Source organism: Oreochromis niloticus, linkage group LG6 (genome assembly GCF_001858045.2).
Source record: "Oreochromis niloticus isolate F11D_XX linkage group LG6, O_niloticus_UMD_NMBU, whole genome shotgun sequence".
Taxonomy (NCBI): Eukaryota; Metazoa; Chordata; class Actinopteri; order Cichliformes; family Cichlidae; genus Oreochromis; species Oreochromis niloticus.
In genome coordinates this window covers 34,371,724-34,396,235 of record NC_031971.2, presented here as the reverse complement: position 1 = coordinate 34,396,235, position 24,512 = coordinate 34,371,724, and the positions used below count along the sequence as shown (strand labels likewise).

Sequence of the window (24,512 nt, the reverse complement as noted above, 5' to 3'; positions counted from 1 at the left end):
TAATGGGGATCTACACAAAAATTTAAAAAAGAAATGTAAGGGTCAAGTTAAAAGAAATTCGGTCTCCACCTCACGGGGAAAAAAAACCTCTACCTTAAAAAAAGAAAAAAAGAAAAAGAGAAGTATTCTTTTCTGAAAAAAATAAAATAAAAACACCACATGATGTCACATATCTGTTTTTTTTGTACATATCTTAGCATTTTTTCATTTACATGTTTCTCTCCCACAGCTGGCCCTGCCCCTATTAGCACTAATGGTGTCCATTGAGTCATATTTCCTCTTGTACCAGGACGCTTTCCATCATTGGTTTACGCTAAGGATGCGCAGGCACACAGGCAAGATAAACATACAAACAAAAACAGGCCACACACATTCATATACACAGAGGAAGAGAGATGCTAGGTATGAAAATTTGGGAGTGCTGACAGCTACAGGCAAACCTCCAACAGTAAATGAAATCTTCACAACAGCCCTCTCTTCTGCACTGTTTATTACACAGGATTTACTTCTGCTCTGCAGCTCAGCGTCGCCTATTCAAACTCGCCACCTACATGACCACAGCACCTAACTTATCAGCTTGGTCGGCAAACAGAATAGAGTAGAGATAGGATTTTTTTTTTTTTTATTACTTCCCTTTACACAAAGAGGCTGCTGTATTTAAAATCTGACCAACAGAAGCCCTTTCACAAAACTTTATAAGGTACTTTGTTACACTTGCTTTCAGACATTATCTTTCATCTTTGATCACCAAGATTTCAGAGGCCTGCTTTGGTGTTTCCCCATCAGCTCTGTGCGGGAGCGGGGAAAGCCCTTTACACACTCATAGCTGATGAAGGCAATTTCAGAGCGTTTGAACAGTATTTGGAGCAGTTTATTTGAACTCTGGAGTGGAGTGGTCTGGCCGGAGGAGAACAGTGGTGTAGCTGTGTATGACATCTGTATCCCCAAATGTGGCTCGCGCGCTACTCTTGACAATCATTGAAGAGGTTACTGACAGCGTACGATTAAGAGAGCACAAGTGGCTTTTATTAAACAGGGGACAATGGGCGATGCGAACCACAGGAAGTTGGCAAAAAGAGACAGGGCAAGATACTCGTCCCGTATTCATTAGCAGGCATAGAGAAATCAAAATATGAAATGCAAATTAATTAATCATCCAGTTGGTTTAAATAAACCATTACATCATCGGCACTGTAAAAAGCTGTACTGTGAAGTGGTGTTGGTAGAGGTGGTGGAGGTGGTGACAGAGGAGAACCAGCTCAGGCTGTCCTCTCTATGTCAAAATATTTCATGTCAATTAGAAAGCTTGAAGAGGCCATGGTGGTGCAGTGGTTAGCACAGTCACCTCACGTTAAGAAGATTCCTGGTCCAAATCTCCTTTCTGTGAGTATTCTGCATATTTTCCACATGGTCTCCAGGGACCCCAGCTTCCTCCCCCAGACTCCAAAAGGCATGCATGGCGGGCAAACCGGTGATTCTTAATTGCCCATAGGTTTTAGTGTGAGCATGAATGGTTGTCTCTGTCTCTGCATTGGCTCTGTGATGGACTGGCATCTTGTGCACAGTGTACCTGTCTGTCTTCCTGTGATAGCTGACAATTTAAGGAAATGGTTTGATAGAGAATACTCAAACTAAGAAATGGCCAAAGCACAACATCAACATTGGCTTAGTCCGATAGTCATTTTCAAGCAACAAACCACCATTGCTAGAAAATTTACCAGTTAAGTGCTGAAGAACTGCTGGGCTAAGTGTGAGAATGGATTTTTACTTACTGTTGCACTCTGCTCAACCAAGACTGGCTCCAAATATGAGCACATTCTCTAACTGCTCTAACTTTGTCCTGTTTAAAAGAGCCAAAGAAGACAACTGATCTTTATATATCTCTTGTTCTTAGACAACTGAATGCATTAACACCCCTCACAGTGGCCGTGAAGACAGTCTCCCAGAATATAAAGTACTGAATATAAAGTGTGTGAAACCGGCCCAGAGGCAGAACTCAACACATTTTATATTTTCATTGTTTTAGTGGTTTTTACTTTTACTCAACAATCACAAACAGCTCAGGCTGTGCTTTACAATATTGTCCGTGATAAAACCAGAATACATTTTTCTGTATAATAAAAATGTCGTAATGTGATATAACGGTCTATAACAATACCATGAATTTAAATGCCCTATGTGCGCAACAACAAGACAAGCCCAGGCATGTCTGAAAGCAAGAGCACATGTCAGTGTCCGATAACGACTAAATATCTAAAAAGGCTTCAAAGACCTGCAACAAAACACAGTACCTTGCCATATATGTGAGAAAATTGTTCCCTAAATGTACGGTAATGTCGAAAACAAGGGCTTTAAGCAGTTATTTTACACTTTTACCTGAACATCCTAGGCTACTGTTGCATAATAAATTTCCCATGCGTGGGACTAATAAAGGTTATCTTATCTTATTTTGCCTCCATTTCCTACACTTCTAAGTGCTGCTGCCTGCAAGCTGTAAGCATCAAGAACATTTTTTTCCAAATCTTTTTTCTGTATCATCAGAAATTTCATTATTATTATTCGTAATTATTACTATTCGTTATCCATTACAACAAATTATCGGATAGTTTTGAGGCTAACCTACCCATCCTGACAAACAGATATAGATCAACTTTCTAAGCCATTTTTTCACCATTTAATTTCTCACTGAGCATTAGACAAGTGAGTTCAGCCAGCTGACAAAAAACATGAAACTTTGGGTTGGCTTCCCGTTGGTCATTCTGAAAATTAAACAAACATTTCTTTTGTTCAGAGAAAATGACACATACAGCAGTTTCAGTCATTAGTTGCTTGTCTTTTACCACCAAATATCCTGTTTCTTTACTCTGTTATATCATTATAAAGACGGGCGAAATCGGTTTACAAAGGCCCTCTGACAAGGTTTCAGTCTAGCATGAGAAGTTTTTCAAGTATTTCGGGACATTTTCATCCTAATGACGAGTTTTGCTTGTTGCTCCAGTGGTGGCAGTTCTCTGCTGAATCACAACACAACTGGCTGACTCTTTAAGGTGACAAAATCTAATTTGCGTAAGAAAGAAGCCACAGAAACTATTGTGAAATTGTCTAGAAAGCATTTTTTCCCCACTGATAGCAAAAAGATCCCTGTTTCTCAGTAGGATTGTCAAAATTAGGAAAAGTGTCTGTGTCACATTTCCGTTTTACTCAGCAAGTGTCTCAGAATTCTTTAAATAAAAAGTACATTTACACCAGTTGTTAGTGTTTGATTTTTGCTGTACCCATTCACAGGTTTGCAACACACAACAGATCTTTTTATGAATAAACACAGGAGAATTTTTTCTTTATTTTTTTAACTATGGTAACAAAGCATTTCTATGACACTGCAGAGCCACTTCAATGTTATTGATGTTGTGCCTTCTCTCTCCAGTAGATTTTTTGTCCTATTTGTTGTACATGGTCTTTCCATGTCCCCCTCCCTCCCTCCGTCCCAACCAGTAGAGGCAGATAGTTGCCCCTTCCTGATACCGGTTCTGTCCAGGGTTTCTTTCACAGTTGTGCTTCCTCAAAGGTGACTGCCTGAATGTTGGGGTAATCTGTCTAATGTTGTAGGATCTTTACCTTACAATTTAAAGGATCTGGAGATGATTGTTATTGTGAACTGATGCGATATAAAATTTAACTGGACTAATGCTTTTGAGTTTTTGACTGACATTTGTGTAGAAGGAAAGCACATACATTTTTTTCTTTTTTTGCATACTCCTTATCTCCGGGGCGATCGTGGCCCGAGCGTGGTTCGAGCCCCGGCTTGGACAGTCTCGGTCGTTGTGTCCTTGGGCAAGACACTTCACCCGTTGCCTACTGGTGGTGGTCAGAGGGCCCGGTGGCGCCAGTGTCCGGCAGCCTCGCCTCTGTCAGTGCGCCCCAGGGTGGCTGTGGCTACAATGTAGCTTGCCATCACCAGTGTGTGAATGGGTGGATGACAGGTTGGGGTCCTTAGGGACTAGAAAAGCGCTATACAAATACAGGCCATTTACCATCTACATTTAGATTTCTATGAGGATGTTTACTCATACTTTTTGTGTTCCCCAACTGCAAAAAAAAACCCAATTTCTCAATAATGTCTTCCGTGCTTATGAGGAACCTATCCAATTTCCTGAATATGAACAAATATGAAAGGAGATTGGGAAAGAGGCAAAGCACACAAGTCAATAAGGTGTCAGAGAAAAATGGAACTGGTAAATAAGGGGATTAAAAAGAGAGGAGGGAGCACTGTAAGGCTCGAACTAGCACGGGATACTAACTGTCTGAGCCAGTGAATGCAGCTGTAATTACAACTCAATCAAAACTCCAATTTAGACCAAGACAGAGTAGATTAGTGAGACAGTGAACAGTCAGCTAAATGCTCACAAGCGTGCAATAGGTGCAGGAGCGCATGCCCGTGTTTGTGTGCAAACAGACACCTGCACGGCCAATGCTCACTGCTGCTATGCAACAAGCATTTAGTCTCCATCCAAAATACCTATGCTTTCAGGACCATGTTTAACAGGCTAACGTGTTTGCAGTGATCAAAAGTAAGAGGTGCCCATATAATATATGTATTAACTATGCCAAAAAAGAGAATGGCATGAAAGAGATGGACAAAAATGAAAGAAATATGGAGAGAGAGGTCTAAGGCTGGCAGACAAAGTGCCTGCAACCCACATAATGTAATCTAAGCTTCCTAGAATTACCGTTCACTTGTCAAGGCTAAGGTCAAATGCCTGACATTATCAAGACACAACAAAGACTCTGCTATCAGTCGCTACACTGTATTCTGTCCACTGTGCCTACACTCTGAACGGGCAAGTGTGAGTGTTTCTGCACGTGTGTATGTGTGCACGCACATAACTACACGCCTGTGTGTTTAAGCACACCAGGAGGATTATTTTGATCTTGTACTCAGTGTGATAGGGAAATTACGCAATAGCATCTATGTAATAGTGACGTACATGAACCTTAACAGCTGCTGTATGCGTGCATGCACACACACAAGGACAAACACACACACGGGCAGGCACTTATTGCCCATTTTTAGAATCCTGTGCACATTAATATCCAAATGGGAATAAATACATGCAAGGTTATATTTATGTGCTGGGTACCATCCTCCTCACACATAATGATAACAATAATAATAATAGTAATAATAATAATAATAATAATTATGATAGATGGATAGATTTCAGGTTACACAAAGATATTTTACATTAAATAACCAGAATTGCTGCTTTGTTGTTCTAGGGCCGTGCCTACCAGTTAAGCCACCGGCCCCCAACCCGTTTGGTACCGGGCCGCGAGAGTTGAGGCTCAGGTGTGAAATTTATGGTTTTCAGGGTTTTTATCGGTTTTATTTTGTTGTATTTATCCGCGACATCTTAAAGGCCGGTCCTTGAAAATATTGTCGGACATAAACTGGTCCGTGACACAAAAAAGGTTGGGGACCGCTGAGTTAAGCTACAGCTTACGAACACGTCTGTCCAGACAAAGGCAGTGGAAGCTGTGAAAAAAGCAAAAATGATCATAGAAACTAACAGATTCAAACAAATAACGGATAAACATCGTGAGTTTTGAGTAGTGATCTGAACATGGACAGATCAGTGCTGTCTTGGAGATAATGGTGAGAGAGGAGAGAGCTTTAAAGAATTCTTTCGCTTGGTCCTGATTGGTGTTGACAAGAATTTGGCATTAAATGAGTAGAGGCTAATGGAAGGTGTGTGGTGATGAACAGAAGGACTCTGAAATGGATTCTGATGTGGGACAGGAGCCCAGTTAAAGTTTTGAAGGGACAGGAGTAATAGTGGTTGCAGGACTACGGCATTTAGCAGAGTTGTACAGGAGTTTACTTTACTTGTACCATAAAGAATGCAGTTGCAGTAGCAACATCTGGATGTGCTGGAGGCATGGATAAAAGTTTTGGAAGCAAAGAGAAAAAAAAAATTCCTGGGAAAAAAAAAAGCTCTTTGCTGCGACACGCTGAGGTTAAAGGAGAGAAGTGCCAAAAATTACTCAGACGCAGAGTGGAGTTGCTGATGGTGAGGCACATTTGGGGATTTGGGACCAATCATGTCCTGATTTATCATTTTAGTTTGAGTCAGTAAACTTTCATCTGTGATTTAATGGTGGTGGAGTCCAACTTCCGCTGGACACCATCGGCAACAGACGTTGACATCATGTTGAAGTATGACGCTATTAAAGGGAGAGGATACAGAGGATGAATAGAAGAGGGACAAGCATTAAACACAGGGCATTTCCTGTGATAGAGGTGCACCTGGGCTTAAGTTCATGAACTGTTGCTTTGTTGTTTGAGATACATGACTGAGAGGCTGTGGCATGGTTATTAATGGTGGGACAAAAGAACAGTGTGGTTGTTGGTATCAAAACTCGTACTGAGTTCAAGGAAGATGAGGATACAGTGTTAACCAGAAGCCCAATGAGGAAGGGAGAATGGTGACAAGAGATAAGTACATACTGGGGAATTCCCCAAGCAACTACATACCTAACAAGCATGAAAAAAAATGGGGGGGAAGGGGTAAGGATGTCCATATCCATTGTGATTGTTAGCTGCTCAGAGACTTTCAGGTTTAGACTGGAAATCTGGTGTATTGCAACTCCTAGACACAACCATGATTGTGAATATGGAAGTTGGTCTCCTGTATGAAACTGAAGCACTGTAGCGGTTCCAGAAACTGTACAGCCACTTACAGTCATTATTATTATTATTGCTGCAGACATGACATCACCTGGGATAGGAACAAAAAGGTGAGAATGCACACAACTGGGCCAGAGATGGAGATCAATTTTTTCAAGATTAGGATAATTAGTAGTATATGTGAGGGCTTGCGATCTGAAATCAACACGACGACGAGTGCAGTCAACACCGAGTGTCATGAGAGACATGTCCTCAGCGAATATGTGCATCTACATCTTTGACTCTGCCTTCTTCCTATCCTCTCCTGTCCTCAAAAGATCTTTTCTCTCATTGTAAAAAGCCTCTCTCTCCCTCTGTGTTTTTGTTTTCCACTCGTGCTCTCCATAACTCTCCTGTTCTGCCACTCTTATGTTTCTCTGAAGTGGCTGAAAGAGTGAGAGAGAGGGAAAGAGCTGCAGATAGTGGGAGGGAAAGGCATGGAGATAGAAAAGAGGGAGGGTATGCGAGTATGTGGGGGAGGGTAGCACTGCAATCTCTGGCAAAGATAGCTGTGACGCACTATTACACAGACACACACACACACACACACACACACACACACACACTTGTGCTGTGGCATTCAGGGAACCATGGTGGGTGGGTGGGGGCTGGGGGGGTGAGAAGATTATGAAGCCCAAGAGTAGAACTCTTGTCGGGGCCACAAAGAGAAAATCCTGCCAGTACTTTCAAGTTAGACCTGGAGGTTGGGAAAAGGAAGGAAGCTGGGGTGAGCATGCTTTCATTTGATGTGTGAACAAGCACAGGAGAAATGTTAAAGGAGAGCTTGAGATTCAGAAACAGCAGTGCAAACGGATTCCCTGTCTCAGTCACACGCACACAAACACACACAGGGTTTCCTGTCCCTTGCTTGTAACTACGGGTGGAGACGGGTAGAAACAGGAAGGAAGTCCAATCTGAACTTCCTCACACAGTCAGGCCCACCCCAACGACACAGCATGGCAAGTTATCTTTTTGTCTCACACCCACATACCCACACGCACTACCATTTCTTACCGATGGTGCGACGTAGCTCCTCACACTGGCTGATGTGCGGGAGTTTTAGCATCTCTTTCCATTTCTTGCTGCGGCCATTCCTCTTTCCTCCTCCACCTGAGACACAAAAGGAGAGTTTCCTCGTCAGCCCATCTATGCTTTAATATTGCATTTGGAGTCTTTAACAGTTTCCCTCCAGTGGCATTTTCAACACAAACATATGAATAGGGCTGTTGTGAGGACATAAGCCCCACCCACCTGCTGTTCAAACCTACTGTGTGCAAGGATCAGCCAATCAGAATAAAGAAAGGGAGAGGAGCTAAAACAGCTTGTTTTTATTTAGTTATCCTTTACTTCATCCAATAACGATTATTTTTTAATTATGGAAAGCAATTCTAGTACAGTCAAAAAACATGAAGGTGGAAATATGGAAATGAGCACAGTAGGTTCACTTCAAGTTTTAGGAAAAAACACATGTCTAAATTAAAACCTCTCACAAGAGAAAAGAAGATTTTAAGACATTTCATGACAATCAAAATGAAACGAAATACTTCAGACTTTTTAAGACTCCATGGGAACCGTGTGTGTGTGCGTCTGTGCATGCGCGTGTGTGTGGGTGCGCACAAGCTTGTTCATGTTGACCTTGCTTTGACCAGAGGCCAGAGCAGCTGGTTCATCTCACCAGTCGCCTCCAAGCATCATGGCAGGGCATGTTGTGAAGAATGTTGACAGCTTCAAAGATCATGGGGCACACACATATTGTGTCTCTCTCTCTCTCTCGTAAACGCGCGTGCGCGCAGACTCACACACACACACACACACACATACACTCGCACGCACACACAGTAATGTTGGGTAGTCGTCTTGGCAGATCAGATGACCCTGATACGAGTGGTAAACGATCTCAAGGCACAACAGCGCTCTTCAGAGGACCCCAGTCACTCCGTATATTTCATAAGGAATCTCATTCCAATAGCAGCAGGGGTGTGTGTGTGTGTGTGTGTGTGAGTGTGTGCAGAGAAATGGGGAAGAAAAAAAGTCAGAAATGGGAAACAATCCAACTGAGGAGGTTTGCCTGCAGACTGTCTCATCTGGAAATCCCTTGCTTCTCCGTCAATGACCTTCTCATCTCAAACTCTTGCCTCAAGCTCAGCTACACCGGCCATGCTGCAGACATTACATGGTCCACACCCAGCCAGATCCTTTACACAAAATCCACGCAATGTCCAACTAAGCCAATGTAAGAATATAGCAGAAAGCTATCCATGTAATTCATAGTGGGCAACCAGTACTCTTGTGTCCTGCCTGTTGCACACTCATGCTATGTAAGTTGTAAGTACAAATCCAAAGTGGATGGTTTCCTGATATTTGCAGATGTGAGCAAGTGTGGATAATGTTCCAAACTTATTCCGTGGACATTATCCACAGGTCATCATTCCATACTGGATAACACACACACACACACACACACACACACACACACACACTTAAAGAGAGAATATGATATTTTATAACATCTGTCTGCAAACTCAGCCATTATTAAAATTGGTGATCAACATTTCAAAATGTAGCGCTACACACATTTGCTGATTGCAACATCATTGGATTAGGATTTGTATTTTATGGTGTTATGAAAATGTTATTCCTTTGATATTGTGCCTGTGGACCTCTGCCATTACTATTTTTACTAAAATTTACTTCAAACTTGAAAGCTTGATCAAAATTACACAATGCCAGTAAAGTTTCTCTGTGCTTTCTCACAGCTTTCCTGTCTTCTCTTCACTATCCTTCACTAAACACTGATCCTTGGAGGACCATCCTGACAAGCACATGGTTCAACACACAACACAAATTCACAATTACCCATTTTCCACCATTATGATGACCTAGTTGTGCATCCCAAATCGTTGCTAACAAAGGCTGGGGGAATTATACAAGGAAGACGAAAAAAAAAAAAAAAATCACAGTTCTATCTGTGAATAATCTATGAATATTCCCTCCCACAGCCGCTTGCGTCAGAGGTTCCTACTTTAGAGCCCAGCAATTTGGTGGTGCCAGCTTTTAGGGACTAGGAGCAGTCCTTTTTTTCTAGTAGGAATACAAAGACCTGGTTCTAGATTAATCTCCATCATCAGTGGAAAGGGGGCAATAAAAAAAATAAATAAATAAAAATAAAAATAGCTAAATGTCTTTAGCCAATTCTCATCTCTAATCATTTCATATCTGCCTCTGGACTGTTTATTATACAAAAAGGATGCAAATACAAGGCAGTCTACCTTCCTGAAAACCTCCTCCCTTCAGATAGGCTTGCGCATGAGCTTATGCCACAGACAAATGGATGATCAACACTATGCTCAACTTTTATGACTATGTCTGAAGATCTCTGAATATCAACACCCTATGTGTTTAAAAGTAAAATATGCAGACGTGTCAAAATCTGTCAACAATCCTGGAAAAGGTCAAGTTTGTTTTTTTGTTTGGTATGTTTTTCCATGATTTGGATAAGCGGAAGAAAATGGATGAATGGATGGATATTTGTGGACTTTTTGTGGATAAATGTTTGAAGCTTGTGTTAAATTTATGAAAGTGGTTACCTGATTTTGAAACATGCAATACTGACATGCACTGGCTCATTTTATGTGCTCACAGTACTGTGGCAGTCAACAGGGAGAATAGGGGCCAGTATTGATGTTTCATAAGTCTGTGCATTTCTAATTCTTAAAATCTTTTCTTTTAAAAATTAAAAAGTAGATGCATTTCTGTATGTTTTAATAATTAAAAAAAAACATTAGTATTTATATATGACAAAAAATTCTATCAGGAGGAGAGAGCAACCATCTTCTTGTTTCACAGTCAGTGCATTTAAAACCATTAATGTTTTTCTCGATTACTATGTTACATCAGTACATCAGCCAGCCTAAGCGTGAGTGAGCAACATAGACAGTTTGATTATGAAAACAGAGAGGGAAATCCTCTGCCCCAAAGTTCACTAGACACCAGCTGGTCCGGCAGAGACATGTGACAGCTTCAGCACAAAATCTCACAGGAGGCCATGACGGTCGAACACCTGCAGAACAAACAGTGTGCACGCTCCAAACACTACAAAAACATCCTCAACCATCTTCTTCTGCATCAAACTGCTTTAAAAAATTAAAAATAAAATATGAAAGAGTTCCACTTTATGACTTTGTTGTTTGTGGGTTGTTGATTTTCACCCTAAACAAACTGCCTGAATTTGTTTGGACATGCAACATGCATCAGTAGTACACACATTCAAAAAGGACGCTTTTTTTTTTCTTCTTCTTTTAACCGTGAGAAAACTTGAACTGTTTAACTGGAACTGCTTGTTGATATACGAAGCTTTTAAAATCATGTGGTATCAAGTTGTTGAAGACAGGTATGCTGACGGACCTGTTGTGAGGCTCCAGGGCACGCACACACACACACACACACACACACACACACACACACACAGCTATGTTTCCTTGTTGCAGGAAAACTGAATACACAAACAAAGGAAGCCAACGAAGAAAAATACTGAAGTAAAATGTTAGATTGGCTGTTGCACACGTTGTGTGATGATGGCCAGTTGCACTGGCCCATTTTGCAGGACAGGTCTGCAAATACATTGAGCCAAAAACACTGCAAGATTGATGAATACAATCAAACTTGCTCTGCAGAAAGTAAGAAATAGACAGAGATTTACTTCTCTCGTGTTGCCTTCTTATACTGTGAGAAGGAAATGTGAGTGTTTCAGCCAATGGGTTCTATACTGTAAAAATGACATGAGACTCAAATTTCCAATGGAAAGAAAGAGAATGAAACGGGAAAGAACTGACAAAGACACCAGATAGACAAAGATAGTGAAAAGAAAGAAGATTTTAATAGCAAGCTTTTGAAGAATGTGTGTATGCGCGTGTGTGCTCATGCTTGTCAGAGCCGGCTGGGCCACCCCACCCTGTTTAATGTCACTCTGACGTCAAAGCCATGTGTGCAGGCCCTTAATGCAGACAGGATGGAGCAAGTATTTATTTAACTTTGGTTCTCCCCTTCGAGAGAACGGGGCCCTCCATAAACACTGACTTCAGAGAAGTTTTGCTCATTCATAGCTGAGCTACAGCCAGCGCTGAGATCACCAAGCAAGATCTGCAAAAGTCCGACGCGTGTACGGCAATGACGAGGCTCAAAAAGAGCTAAGACGGACTGAGGAAGACTGACATCAAAAACAAGACATGCAGCTTGAGGATATGCGAGAATGCACATTCCTTTCCTGAAAGAAAAAAGTTATAGAAAGCGGGGTCATCCCGGTCGTACATCAGTAAGATGTAGTAACATGTCACCAGCTTTTCTGGTTTGAGTTAGACTGGCCACAGTTGCCTCACATCACTCCCCTCTCCATTTCCCCTTGTTTCCTGTCACTCGGTACTGTCACCCATCCAACCAAAGCAAAATGCCACAAAAAAGGCCAGAAAAACTGCTTTGGCAACAGCTGAATAGATGACCCAACATAACACTCAGCTTGTTTAAAGCAACTTTATGTAACCACGTCTTTCTTTTTGACAACAGCCAACAGTCTGTCATTTGTTAAAGGGGACACAAGTGCCATTGGTGCAAATGTGATAGGGAATAGAGAAATTATATACACACAAATATATATAAATAAATACTTTTTTTTAAATTTACAGCTGTGACAATACAAATTACAGCAGACAAAGTAAAATCACTAGCAGTGTTATTTACCGTCCTGAAGTGTATTTTACTGTATTTTCTGAATTTTCAAGTCTAACCGGTTAGACACGTATAAAACTGAGACTGCAGAAAAAATAAAAAGAGCACATGTGTACACTAAGTATCTTCATGGAGCTACTGTTTGCAGTTCTCTGTCTGAGGTGAGTTATGGCTGCTTTAATGAATGTACATTCATTGTTCTCTTTTGAGTCTGCTTTTTCTCCTACTCTGTGATCACTGGTGTGCTTGTAGCGCACGTGCAAGACAAATTCAGTCCGGTGACATCCCTATTTCACTGCCTTTACTTCTTTCATCTCCCTTTCATCTCAAGTGAAAGAAGAAGCCAAACTGGAGGTCGCATATTCGACTGTAGCAGTATCGTTTCAGCGCAGCTCTCACTGCGCAGCCGCATCCTAATTCCTGCAGCAGTTACAAATTCACACTTCAGATTTGTCTTTTATTAATACCAGTTCAAACAGAGTTCACTAGTTATTTCACAGGAAGTGTCATAGTAAAATTAGGTCTTACAAGTGAGACAAAAACAGTTTCTGCCTGTAAACAGGTGATACAAAACAAAGATGCAAATCAGTCAGACTATTAGTGCATCGAGGATACATCTAAATCCAAAACAGCTCTGCACCCCATGGACTCCACAAGACGTGTGAAGGCTTTAGGCACCAAGCAGCAGAAAGTTCAGTAAGGTACAAGGTGGAGCCTCCATGGATCAAATCTGTTTTTCTAACAACTTCTAGAGATCATTTGGGTCGAGATATGGCGAAACCTTTGTCATGTTTTTCAAAAAGATAACATGTTTTCTTAAGTGAATCAGATGATATTATCCCACCATCACCATGAAGGGTCAGAGCAAACTAAAACTGCAATAAAAATTTAAAAAACTGCAAACATTTAGGCAGGTTGTACATCTCAAAGTAATAACCACATAGACCCCAAGTTTGCTGGCCTTGATATTGCCCTTATGTGGCTGGTGCCATTAACATCAAGAGGACGGCAACTTTTTATCTCTGTGTGCCACAAATGATCATTTTAATACTCAGAAAAATACACTATAACAAAAAAACATTATGTAAAAAATAAGATAAAAAGTCTTATTTGCTCCGATATTGGGAACTAGAAAACACTTAAACGACAAAACACCATCACCGAGTATTTTCTCTGCTGTGATTCCCAGCTTCTTCAGATGTTGCCGTGAACATAGAGCAGCGTTGCTGTCATCACAACTCGTTTTTATTTTGAATCACCATATGGAGGAAGCCGCTCAGCCATCTGATGAACACATGTCACATGCTGACACTCGGAATAACAGCCACAAGGCCAGAAAATCCAACTCGTCTGTGACAGTCACAGCCTGACCATGGCAGTAAGCAGCCTGTATTCACACAATATGATTCAGCCAGTTAGGCTACACACTTACGCAGAGTGACTTTTAATGAGTACGTGAAGGTTTACTACTTTGAACTCTGACATAATAAGCTGCATGAAGGTCAAAGATGGGGCTCACCATGTACTTTTGGCATTAACTCTGATCATGACAGTAGGAGCAAAGTAAATGAAAACCGAGGTTAATAGAGAGAGGTAATAAGCCAAAACGCTGTTGAGTAAATTAACTACATTGCACATGAGAAAAGTTTTTCTAACTTTCAAAACACTGATAATAATGTTTACCAGGATATTCTCGGTCAGTGCAATCACATCCTGAATATTCGGCGCTTCTTCTGATTTGAAGCCTGTCCAACAGCAGCAGCATAGGTGGAGGTTTGTATTGGACTGCCACAGCCGTCTCCCAAAAACATGACTTAAATAGTAGGAAATGAGAGAGGGTCACACATAGTTTAGGCCCATTGTAATACGAGCATGCACACGCACATAGGCACAATGGAGCCTGGCCATGATAAATGAATGGTCTGTTGCTTTCCCAGTCACTCTCTCATACAGTGTGTGATTGGCTGGTGCAGCCCCTGATAAGGAAAATATTAGCTGTGAGTATCTGTGTTGCCTATTGAGAGCAAAGGCCCAGTGTTTGCGTAAGGTAATCCATCTGTATACTTGCACTGAAAGACACACATCAGCTGAGAGAGAGGAAAAGAGAAACATGTGAATATCAGCCAGCTCTGCTCTGCTCTACTCCTCACCTCGCTCACATGTTCTGAATCAGCCTCTTGCTGCCCTCCATATATAAACAGTTTTCTTCTCCCGTTATGCCTTCATTAATTCTTTATAACCAGACTTTCCTCCTCCTCCATATGGCCCTGAGAGAAAGAGTGGCTCGCGTGCAAAACTGCGAGGGACGCTGCAACATCACAGTAAATTCCAGTACGTGACAACAAACGAAGAAGTCGGCAGGGCGTGGGGGGGCAGCGGATCTCACATGAGGTAGGACAAGCAATTTTTCACATGAGCAAAATGACAAGCACGAGCACACTCACACAGAGCACAGCACTTTGCACATAAACAAGCTCCCGTGCTCATTCCAGCAGCGTGCTATGGTGTTTTGCAAGACCTTTTCTTCCTCATGTCTCTGTGCTTGAGGTATTCCATTAAACCGAGCCGAGGCGTGCTTGAAAACTGACCCTTGTTTTCACAGTGTCTTAGGGGAGAAGGGGGAGGGAAGGACGGTACGGGAACATGGTCAGACTAAACTTGAGCAAGATACCGACAGACTTCATGTGCTTTTAAGAGAACAAACTGAAAGGTTAATCATCTGGGAGTTATCTACAGCTGTCTCTTAGATGAAGGGTGGAATGGTTAATTTCATGGCCTGGCAGGGAAAACTGAAATACAGAAAAGAGGCCTTCCCAGAACGGGGCCCTTGAGCACAGGACACATAGAAGAGATTACACCTTGAAAATGAACTTTAACAGGACAACACATCGGGTCATATTTGAAGGCAGGACTGATGTGAAATTTACCAAGGGCAGAATCTAAAACTGGGACTTTATTAATGTTATAAAAAGGAAAATGAATAAAGCATGAAAAATCTTTAGGGGCATTTAATACACTTCCTACAACACTTCTAAAAAACCTCTTTAGAGAAACAAAGCATAAGTCACCACAACACTCCGAATTCGCTCTTACACATAACCTACACATTGTTAAAAGCAGACTGACAGCTGGGTTGTCGTAGGAAGAATGCCCATTTAACATTTAATAGATGTTCATAAAGTGCTTCAAAAGTGCCTCTTCATGTTTACTCAGCTTCCCAAGAAGACATGTTAATGAACATCCCAGCAGCCACCCAGCTAAGCATCCCTGCTAGAGGTATGCAGCAGAGCCGAGTACGCAACACAGTGCATCTCGTTCTCCGCACAGCCCATTTGTGGGTGTAATAACTGTAAAATGAGTCCCACATCAAGGGACAGTCACAAAGCAATGTGTTTTATGAGCCTCAGCTGGAGGAAACACCCCAGAGTGATGACAACGAGTGTTAGCCCAGCTACAACCACAAAACTAATAAAGCTACGCTGGCTAACGTCACAGAAAAACCCTCACAAGTGGTCTGAGAGGAGTGACGGGATTCAAGTTTGAAGGGTGGTAAGGAGAGGGCAGAGCACGCACAGAGGTTAGTGACACCAACGCAGCCATATCTGCTTATACCTGTATTGTTCTATTGCGAAAGAAATTTGACAAAAAAAAAATCAAAGCTCATGTGAGCGCTGGACAATCCACATTCCTTCCATTTTAGGTCTGTGATTCCATTTAATTCCAGAAAGTCCGAGATTGAAATACCACGTAGGTTCAGTCTCTTTAGCGTAACTCTTGGTGATTACATGTCGAGGTCTCCAGTGGAGTTATCTAACCCTTTGCCTTAGTCCTCTGTAGATAATTCACATTGCTACTTAGCGATTATATTGCGTTTCCACCCTAAGAGATGAGTGTAAAGTTGGTGGCAGCTAAAACAATGAAAGTTTCTGCTTTAATAGGATATAAGAGCATATTTCTATTTATCAAATGCATAATACTTATATTGCAGGACAGTCAGATCAGTGCATTTCCAGTCTCTCCATATTTAAGAATAATCGCTGATGTTTTTTATTGTTTTGTGATTTTTTTTTTAAGCTACAGCAGATTTCTGTGACAGCATCGCAGATCTGCTGTTCTACAGAAACAAACAGAAAACACCCATTAAATGACATGAAACAAAACAAACTAAATACCATTCAGTCAAAGACAAAATGTTCTGATTGAAGAGATAAATATTTTTTTCTCTTGGCCCCCATAATGTCATCACCACTCCTCTTACAGCAACTATATTTATAACACACAGCTCAGTAAAACAAGTCAACGCAGGCTCTCAAAGAGCACTCTGGGAAAGGCAGTTAAACAAAAACAAAGGCAAATAATTTCTAATACCAATACTAAAGACTCGCCAACGGTAACACAGTGTGTTAGCAGTTTCAAGTCAAGCTTCACCAAAAGGCCCGAGAGCTAGCTGAGAAAAAAGTACTACAACACCCATGATCCTCAGCAGTTTAAACTAAAGTGCAGCTTTATTAACTGTTATACATATGGTATTATCATTTAAGGCATTTTTGTTTTGTTCTAAGATATAAATTAAGCCTGAGATGTTAAAGTGCTGTCGTCTGTCAGCATTACTGGATACATGTCTGGATTTTTCTAGGAACCTTTTCCGTTTTTAACTGTTTACAACACCACTGCTAATATTAAGCTTCAGCATTAGCTGATTTTTCCAGGTGTACAAAGGGAAGACGTGGCTCATAAAGTTTCTGGCTTCCTTCATAATCTCCTAATTAAGACACAGCTGTACTGTTTGCTTAAAAGCAATATACCAGTGTGTACCTAAACATCTTTCCCATTTCACGTAAACCGTTGTTATATTGAAACTGATCACCAAAAGGTCTCTGCAATGGAGCCATTAAAAACACTCTGACATATAAGTGTAATGGGAGGAGAACTTTTTACAGCAGAAGAGTAAACATAATTTTTCCTCAACACTCTTCACGCCACCATCTGCTCCACTGTGATAGGGTGCTCTGCCAACTCAGGTGCCTGCAAAGTATTGTAAACAGTGGAGTCTGCAAGACAAACTATGATAACAGTTTTTTGTTTTTTTAATGAGCTCAAGTGCCCGTGTTTAAATGTCATGTATTAAATATTTTCTGTGAACATGAACCACCAAAACCACACATCAAATATCTAGTGGTCAGGTTTGTTTATTTACAGTTAAATATTGAACATGGTTGCTTAACACAATGATTAATACACTTAATCGCGGGATGTTTAATGAAACTATGCTGGGTTAGGTGGAACTCTTGATTTTTTCGGTTGAAGTCGTTTTCTTCTTGGTCTTCCCACAAACGTCTTCAAACTTTCTGTGTAACTTCTCGTCACAGTTTTAGAGCGCCGCCCTATCAATTAAATACCGTTATTATTACGCTTTTCCTTTTCCATTTTATAACAAATGCATGTGTGAAATTCGCATAGGCAGGGGTGTGGAGCATCAGGAGCAGTGTCATCTCAAACCACTTCCTTTGACGCGTGTCATTTCAACTGCGCCAGACTGAACACACCCTATCATAACACTTCTCACTGTGGCCACCCAGTTTCACATGCACAGGTGTATAAAGAATGACTGTATAAAGTCACACTCAACAGTTTTCTGGACACCAACAAACGTGTAGCGGTAATTCAGAGAAGCCGAAAACTGTCAACAGAACCCGAGTTGGTTTGCGCAGCTTAAGACTAATAATCTGTAATTTTCTCTCTCCACAGTGAGGTCAGAGAGCTACAGAGCAAGTGATTTAATGTCTTACTGAAGGACACATCAGCAGGGTCATGCAAATGCTGTTATGTACAGTGTGGCATGAAGGTAACCAAAGAGAGACTCTTGGATAGAAGGCCACTGCAATGTGATGCATAGAAGCTGCTTTCTGTCTGGATTTGTGTGCTTTTAAAGGTGCTGTTCGCTCTGTAACTAGTTACTCTGCCATTGTTGACAACTGTCACTGTGGCATTGTGAAAGGCTTTGCCAGCTGAGAACACCCGCCTATGGAAAGATGATTTAACATCCAACTAGTCTCCAGTGCACCTTCCAGGAATAAACTGAGGGGTCGTTAGCTGTTTTAGGCTTAATGATAATTAAGACAATGAATGGTGAATAGTATGGCAGGGAGAAATATAAAAACGCAACTCTAATTATACTGAGGATGCTTGTGGTGCTGGTGATTTCACTTTCCACCCTTTCCAACCAAATAAAACCAGTGTAAAGGTGTAATAAGCTAGAGCTTTGTATTTTCGCTCAATAAACTGACGTGATCAACTGCCTGTTAAATGACTAACCGGTTAATCAATAAATCTCTCCGTTTCCAATGCTTTAATTATGTATAACATTGTGAAATTGTTGACAGATGTGCTCTTCCCGCTATCTTTGTGGTCCGAGGGCCTTTGGGGGGTCTCTGGTGATAAGAGAAGGTGAACTCTGGCAGGTATTGAGCCTGTAGATCCGACTCTTGTGCAGTAACATCGGGACATTCGTGGCAAGCCTATGCCGAGCACCATTTAAAGGCAGCGAAAGGAGAGCCTGGTGCTTCGCCTCGTACGGAGCAACTGCTGCTATGAAATGGATTCACAGCTGCCGTGAACAATCCATTTCACGGCAGTGTTGGCGTTCAGTCTCCAACTGAAACGCATTCTGAATATAATGTAAACCATAAGCAGGGAAGGCCTCTGCACACCGAGGCGCGACCCCCACTCCAGCCTTTCGGGCTTGTGAGTGAATTTGCTTTCGAGAAAAATGCATCAGCTTGCATAATATCATCTGAAATCACAAAGCCTCCTGCTCGATTTCGTTTGGAGGGGGAAGAAAGAGAGAAAAAAAACACACGAGTGGAAATCGTTGAGCAGTAATTACACTTCTTCTCTCCCCCCCGCCCCTCCTCTGGCTGCTGATACAGTGTTGCACACCCACCCAGCGCCCACTCACTGGCTACAAAAGTGGCCTCGCTGCTCTGCCATCTCATGGAAAACAGATGGATACTCGCCTCTTTTCCACCTCCAGGTGAGCTGCCTCTGTGGGATCCCCGGCCCACTGAGCAGTGTGCACGATCGAGGCTGTGGAGCCTGGGCCGCCGGGGCTACCTTCTAGTCTCCAGAAGCCCCTCACTATCACACAACCCCCTTCCCGTCTAATCAACAGCCAATGCAGCCGCATACTTCTGCGTCAAAACACCACACGTTGACTTTACCTTCCTAATTAGGCTTTAAATACACCGAAACCTATAATGACAGGTAAGAAGGCACCGGCGCAAAGAGCCCCGCTGCGCAGCCAAATTTCGCTCCACAGTCAATAACGTGGATATCATTAAATGTCCGTTATGTCATCGTAAATATCCACCAAACCACTGCCGCCTGTGTGAAAAAATTCGCTCGACAACCTTCAATTTAATGCAGCCATCTAAGCGCGATGCTGCAAACACTCCCTGCCTTGTTCATCTCCAGCCTTCGGGGCCTTACGTTAAGGTGCCCCGGTGAATCTGCGTGCAGTTCGTGTGCGAGCAGCCGATTTCGGCAGAACATGTTTGGGTTCTGCCCGGAGACAAAGCACTGCGCAGGGATGCGAGACAGAGACGGCATAAATCCCGAGAAGGACAGGCGGAAAGCTACGGCCAAGTCGCCGAAGAGGGCGAGAAAAGACGATTCATTCTTGAAGCCATTAAGCTGAACTTACCTTCCCGTGCCTTCAGGAGAACCGTGTTGGCCACGATATTTTCAATCTCCATTGTCAGAATGTGAATCCCGAGCAGTCGCGATACATTTCACTCAGAGGAAAAAAGACGGTTTTTCTGATCAAACGTGCCGACGACGGTGAGGCTGCTGCACGCGCGCAAGGCGGACTCTGCGCTGGCGCATAGTAGGACTTTTAATAGTGGTCGTCGTTCCTCTCCATTGCAAGATGTTTTATCAAACCCTACCTACACAGCTATACGGTTACGACGGGGCTTGTTAGCATTCACAGCCTCCCTCCCGTCCCTCTCCGCCTGCTTTCCTTCCTGTTTCAGCTCCCTCCTCCTCCTTTTCTTCCTCCTCCTCCTCCTCCTCGCCCCTTCTCTGCACAACGAACCAGCAAGAGCAGGAGGGATCAATTTACAAGCGGCACAACTACGCACAGATCCACACACAAGTGCATTCATGTATACATGCATGCATGTCCAAGACTTAATCTCCTGAAACTGCCGATGGTTATGTCATTTATTGCAGGGCACTTTGGGATTAAAACATGTTTATGTGTGAGGTTTTCTCCAAGTTTTTTCCGGGTAGACAAACATAACGTGATACATTGACAGCTTACTGGAAAGATCTAGAAAAGGATACCCCCCCCCCTTTTTTTTTTGTTAATGTACCCAAAAAGCCTTTCTATACATGAATGAGTGTGTTAATTGGTAAAGTTTCCCTCTCCACAATTTCCTGCTCAGCTGTTGCATGAGCCGCTGCTTGCTCAGGAAACACAGATGTCACGGAGGCCTAAAGTTGTGTGAACAATGGTGTCGGGGTTTAAGCTGCTGCAAGTCGAAGCCTGACGTACAGCGATAACAAGTTGGTTTTCCGCCTATCATGTCTCAGAAACCAAGTGGGACTGTAATCTGACTCATTGATCCAGCAAACCCTTAGGGGGTGGGGGTATGCAAAAAGCACTCCGCCTCCTGAGATAATGTCGAAGAGGTAACACTTTATCAAATTTTGTTTAAAAAATGTTTGGAGTTTTGTGACTGGCTTTGTTTCTGTGCATGAGAATGAGCAACTACTACAACAACAACACAAAGAAAGCTCTTTGGGTTTATGTTTTGCTACGAGGGTCATGCAAGAACGCCCAGGGGTAGGCTGTGGAGAATCCAAGAGCTCAAAGGTCACTGATTCTCACAGCCTTAGGCTTTTGTTCAAGTTATAGAATCGATCAAACGTGTTCTCCCTGGACTGGATACGCGGTGTGAAAGAAGGAAGACCGAAAGTAAATGTCAGAATAAATGTATTTGTTAATAAGGATGTATGTTGTGTTGCAGAAACAATAACGGCCAGCTTCCTCGTCCAGACCAACACAAATCAAACTTGACAAACAGTAGCTCGGGTGGTGCGCATAGATTCAATGCCTCCACCTTGTGGTGATAACACAGAAATACAAAACGTGCATTACGTCATACAGAGTTGCATGGTTACAGTTTAAGAAGTATTTTGAGAAAAATAAGCTTTTATGTAGACAGATAAACGTGTCATGTGTGAGTCTGACATGCAGCTTTTGCATATTTACTTATTTATTGTATTTAAAGTATTTACGTCAACTAATTTGGCTAATTTTAAGCAATTTAAATGAACATAATCACCACGTTGTAACAGAAACCTGGTTACTTGGATTGTTAATCAACCATAGACAAAGAGTTTTAATTCATTTGAAAACCTGAAGCCTAGTCTTGACCACACCAGCTGGAAAATTCAAAAAACAGTTTTATTTGTTGTTATCTATTGTCCACCGGGGCCTTACTCAGACTTTTGAATCTGGTTTAGTGCTCAGCTCAGATAAAATAATTATTGTGGGTGATTTTAACATCCATGTAGCTACTAAAAATGACAGCCTCATCACGTCATATAATCTATTTTTAGACTCAACTGGCTTCATTCAAAATGTAAAAGAACCCATCACACTCTTGATCTTGTTTGAAAATATGGCACAGAAACTGAACATTTAAGAGTGTTTCCTTAAAACCCTCTCTCTCCTAATAACATTTAAATTTACATTAATGTATGACACAACACCGGGGAAGAGATTTGATCACAGCAGAGATCTTTCTGAAAGTGCTAAGTGTAACTTAGTTTAAGGATATAATTCATCCACTGTTATCTTCTTGTGCCAACACAGAGCAGAGCAGCTACCTGAACGCTACTCCAACAAAGGTTGATTGTCTTATTATTTTTACTTCTTCACTACATACAACTTTGGATACTGTAGCTCCTCTGAAAGAGAAAGCTTCAAATCAGAAGTACTTGACTCCCTGGTATAACTCTCAAATGTGCACCTTAAAGCAGATAATTCGTAAGCTGTAGAGGAAATAATGTCTTACTAATTTAGAAAATCATTATTTAGCCTGAAAAGCCAGTTTGCTGCTCTATAGAAAAGCCCTTTGTAAAGCTAGAACATCTTAGTATTCATCACTGATTGAAGGAAATAAGAACAACCGGAGGTTTCTCTTCAGCACTGTAGCCAGGCTGACAAAAAGTCAGAGCTCTGTTGAGCCAAGCATTCCTTTGAGTAATAGTAACAACTTCATGAACTTCTTCACAAATAAAATTTTAACCATTAGAGAAAAAAGTTACTCGTAGCCATCTCACAGATTGTGTGGTGCTTATTTTAACAGACTGTGATGTTTTCTTGAGGGTAACGGTTCAAACAGATAATGGGTGGGATAAGATAAACTTCTAGGTAACTATCCAGGTAACGAAAGGTGAAGATGTCTTCCAGGGTAGGTAGCTGTTGGATTGTGATGTTTTGTGAGCTTTTATGACTCTCTGCAGAGCCTTTCTGTGTGACTCAGTACCTCCTCTCTGTATGCAGACTCATTGTTTTTCAGAATTCTGAGAAAAAGTCTGAAATTTTCTATTTAGTTGTCTTGAAAAAGAAAACTTAATTAGCACTTTAGATCATAATTGTGATTGCAAAAGTTGCCAGACAAGACTAGCTAAAAAAAAAGGTCATGAAAACAGCATTCAATTTTAGGTAATTCCATTCAATTTAATAGCCATAATCATTTAAATATACTTAACTAAAAGTTAGTTAGTAGATAAATTAACCAAACACAAAAAATGTTCACGTAAACAAATTTGTTAATTCTGAGAAGAATATTCTTGCTCTGAGGTGAGACTACTAACCACTGCAACACCATGTCGTCCTATTACAGATCGGTGTAAACGCCCCCTCTAGCAAGGCACCTTTTCACCTCTGTAGACCTCTGTTCTTAATGTGCACCACATACTCCCATTATACTGTTTCACTGGTTTGAGATTCCCATAATATCCTTCAAAGTTCAGCAGGTGTCATGTAGGGTATTATTTTTTTTACTGCAAATGTAAAAACATATCAAATCTTCCTTTAAGGCATCTTTCTTCTGATTGGCTGCATCTAACAAACCTTGGAAAGTTTTGAACAGCAGGTGGGTGTGGCTTCTGTGCTCACAGTCTGAGATTAATTATTTACGCCCTCATTAACATCATTAAGATCCAACAGCATGATTCTTTTGCTGACATGGGGCATTCAGAGCAGCCTGGAGTCTGAGCCCTTTGCTCAGAGGGATTATACAGACAGTAACCTCATTAATTGAAACTTGAAATGTGAAATGAATATCCACCATTGTAACAGTATATATAAAGAACTTGTACTTTATTAGAATAATTTATTTTATTCCTTGTTTTATACTCCACCACAATTCAGAGTAAAATATTGTAAAATTCAGTTTAAAGATTAAACTAATGAATTACTGCCTATGCAAGCTATCTTAGGGTGAGAGGCAGGGTACACCCTGGACAGGTCACCAGTCTGTCGCAGGGCTGACATATAGAAAAGGACAACCATTCGCACCTATGGGCAATTTAAAGCTTCCAGTTAACCTATTCCCACTAACTGCATGTCTTTGGACTGTGGGAGGAAGCTGGAGTACCCATACAAACACAGGGAGAACATGCAAACTCCACAATGGAAGACCCTGGCCTGATGGTAGAATTGAACTCAGGATCTTCTTGCTGTGAGCCAACAGTGCTAACCACCGTGCCAACAATTCATTTCCATTTTCATTTTTTTCCCACCCATTTCGTTTTAATGCAAGCCACACTGACGACACCAGATGGTGCCGTTGGCATTAACGACTGTATGAAGATGAGGTGGTGATTTTGAATCAAAGCTACACAGTCTCAAAACATCTGAAAACATTTGCAAGACTGACAGTCATAAAAATAAGTGAATGAATTTAATCAAGTTGTATTTCACCCCCCGTTGCATTTACTGTCATAAAAACCAAAATCTGATCACACATATACACCTGGAAAATAAGAT

The 24,512-nt window shown here is 41.6% G+C and overlaps 1 protein-coding gene across 2 annotated transcripts in view; it reads right to left on the bottom strand.

Moving 5' to 3' along the window:
- grk4 (G protein-coupled receptor kinase 4) overlaps nt 1-20,491 on the bottom strand; it is a 49,155-nt gene extending 28,664 nt beyond the window's left edge. The window contains exons 1-2 of one of the 2 annotated variants that reach the window (XM_003453817.5): nt 20,148-20,491; nt 7,739-7,834 (exon numbers count right to left, since the gene is read on the bottom strand). In XM_003453817.5, coding sequence (XP_003453865.1) covers nt 7,739-7,834; nt 20,148-20,199 — 148 coding nt within the window. In that variant the 5' untranslated portion in view covers nt 20,200-20,491. The remainder of the gene's footprint in view (nt 1-7,738; nt 7,835-20,147) is intronic. The other variant, XM_005458579.4, reaches the window with a different exon arrangement.
- Between the last annotated feature and the right edge of the window lie 4,021 nt (nt 20,492-24,512).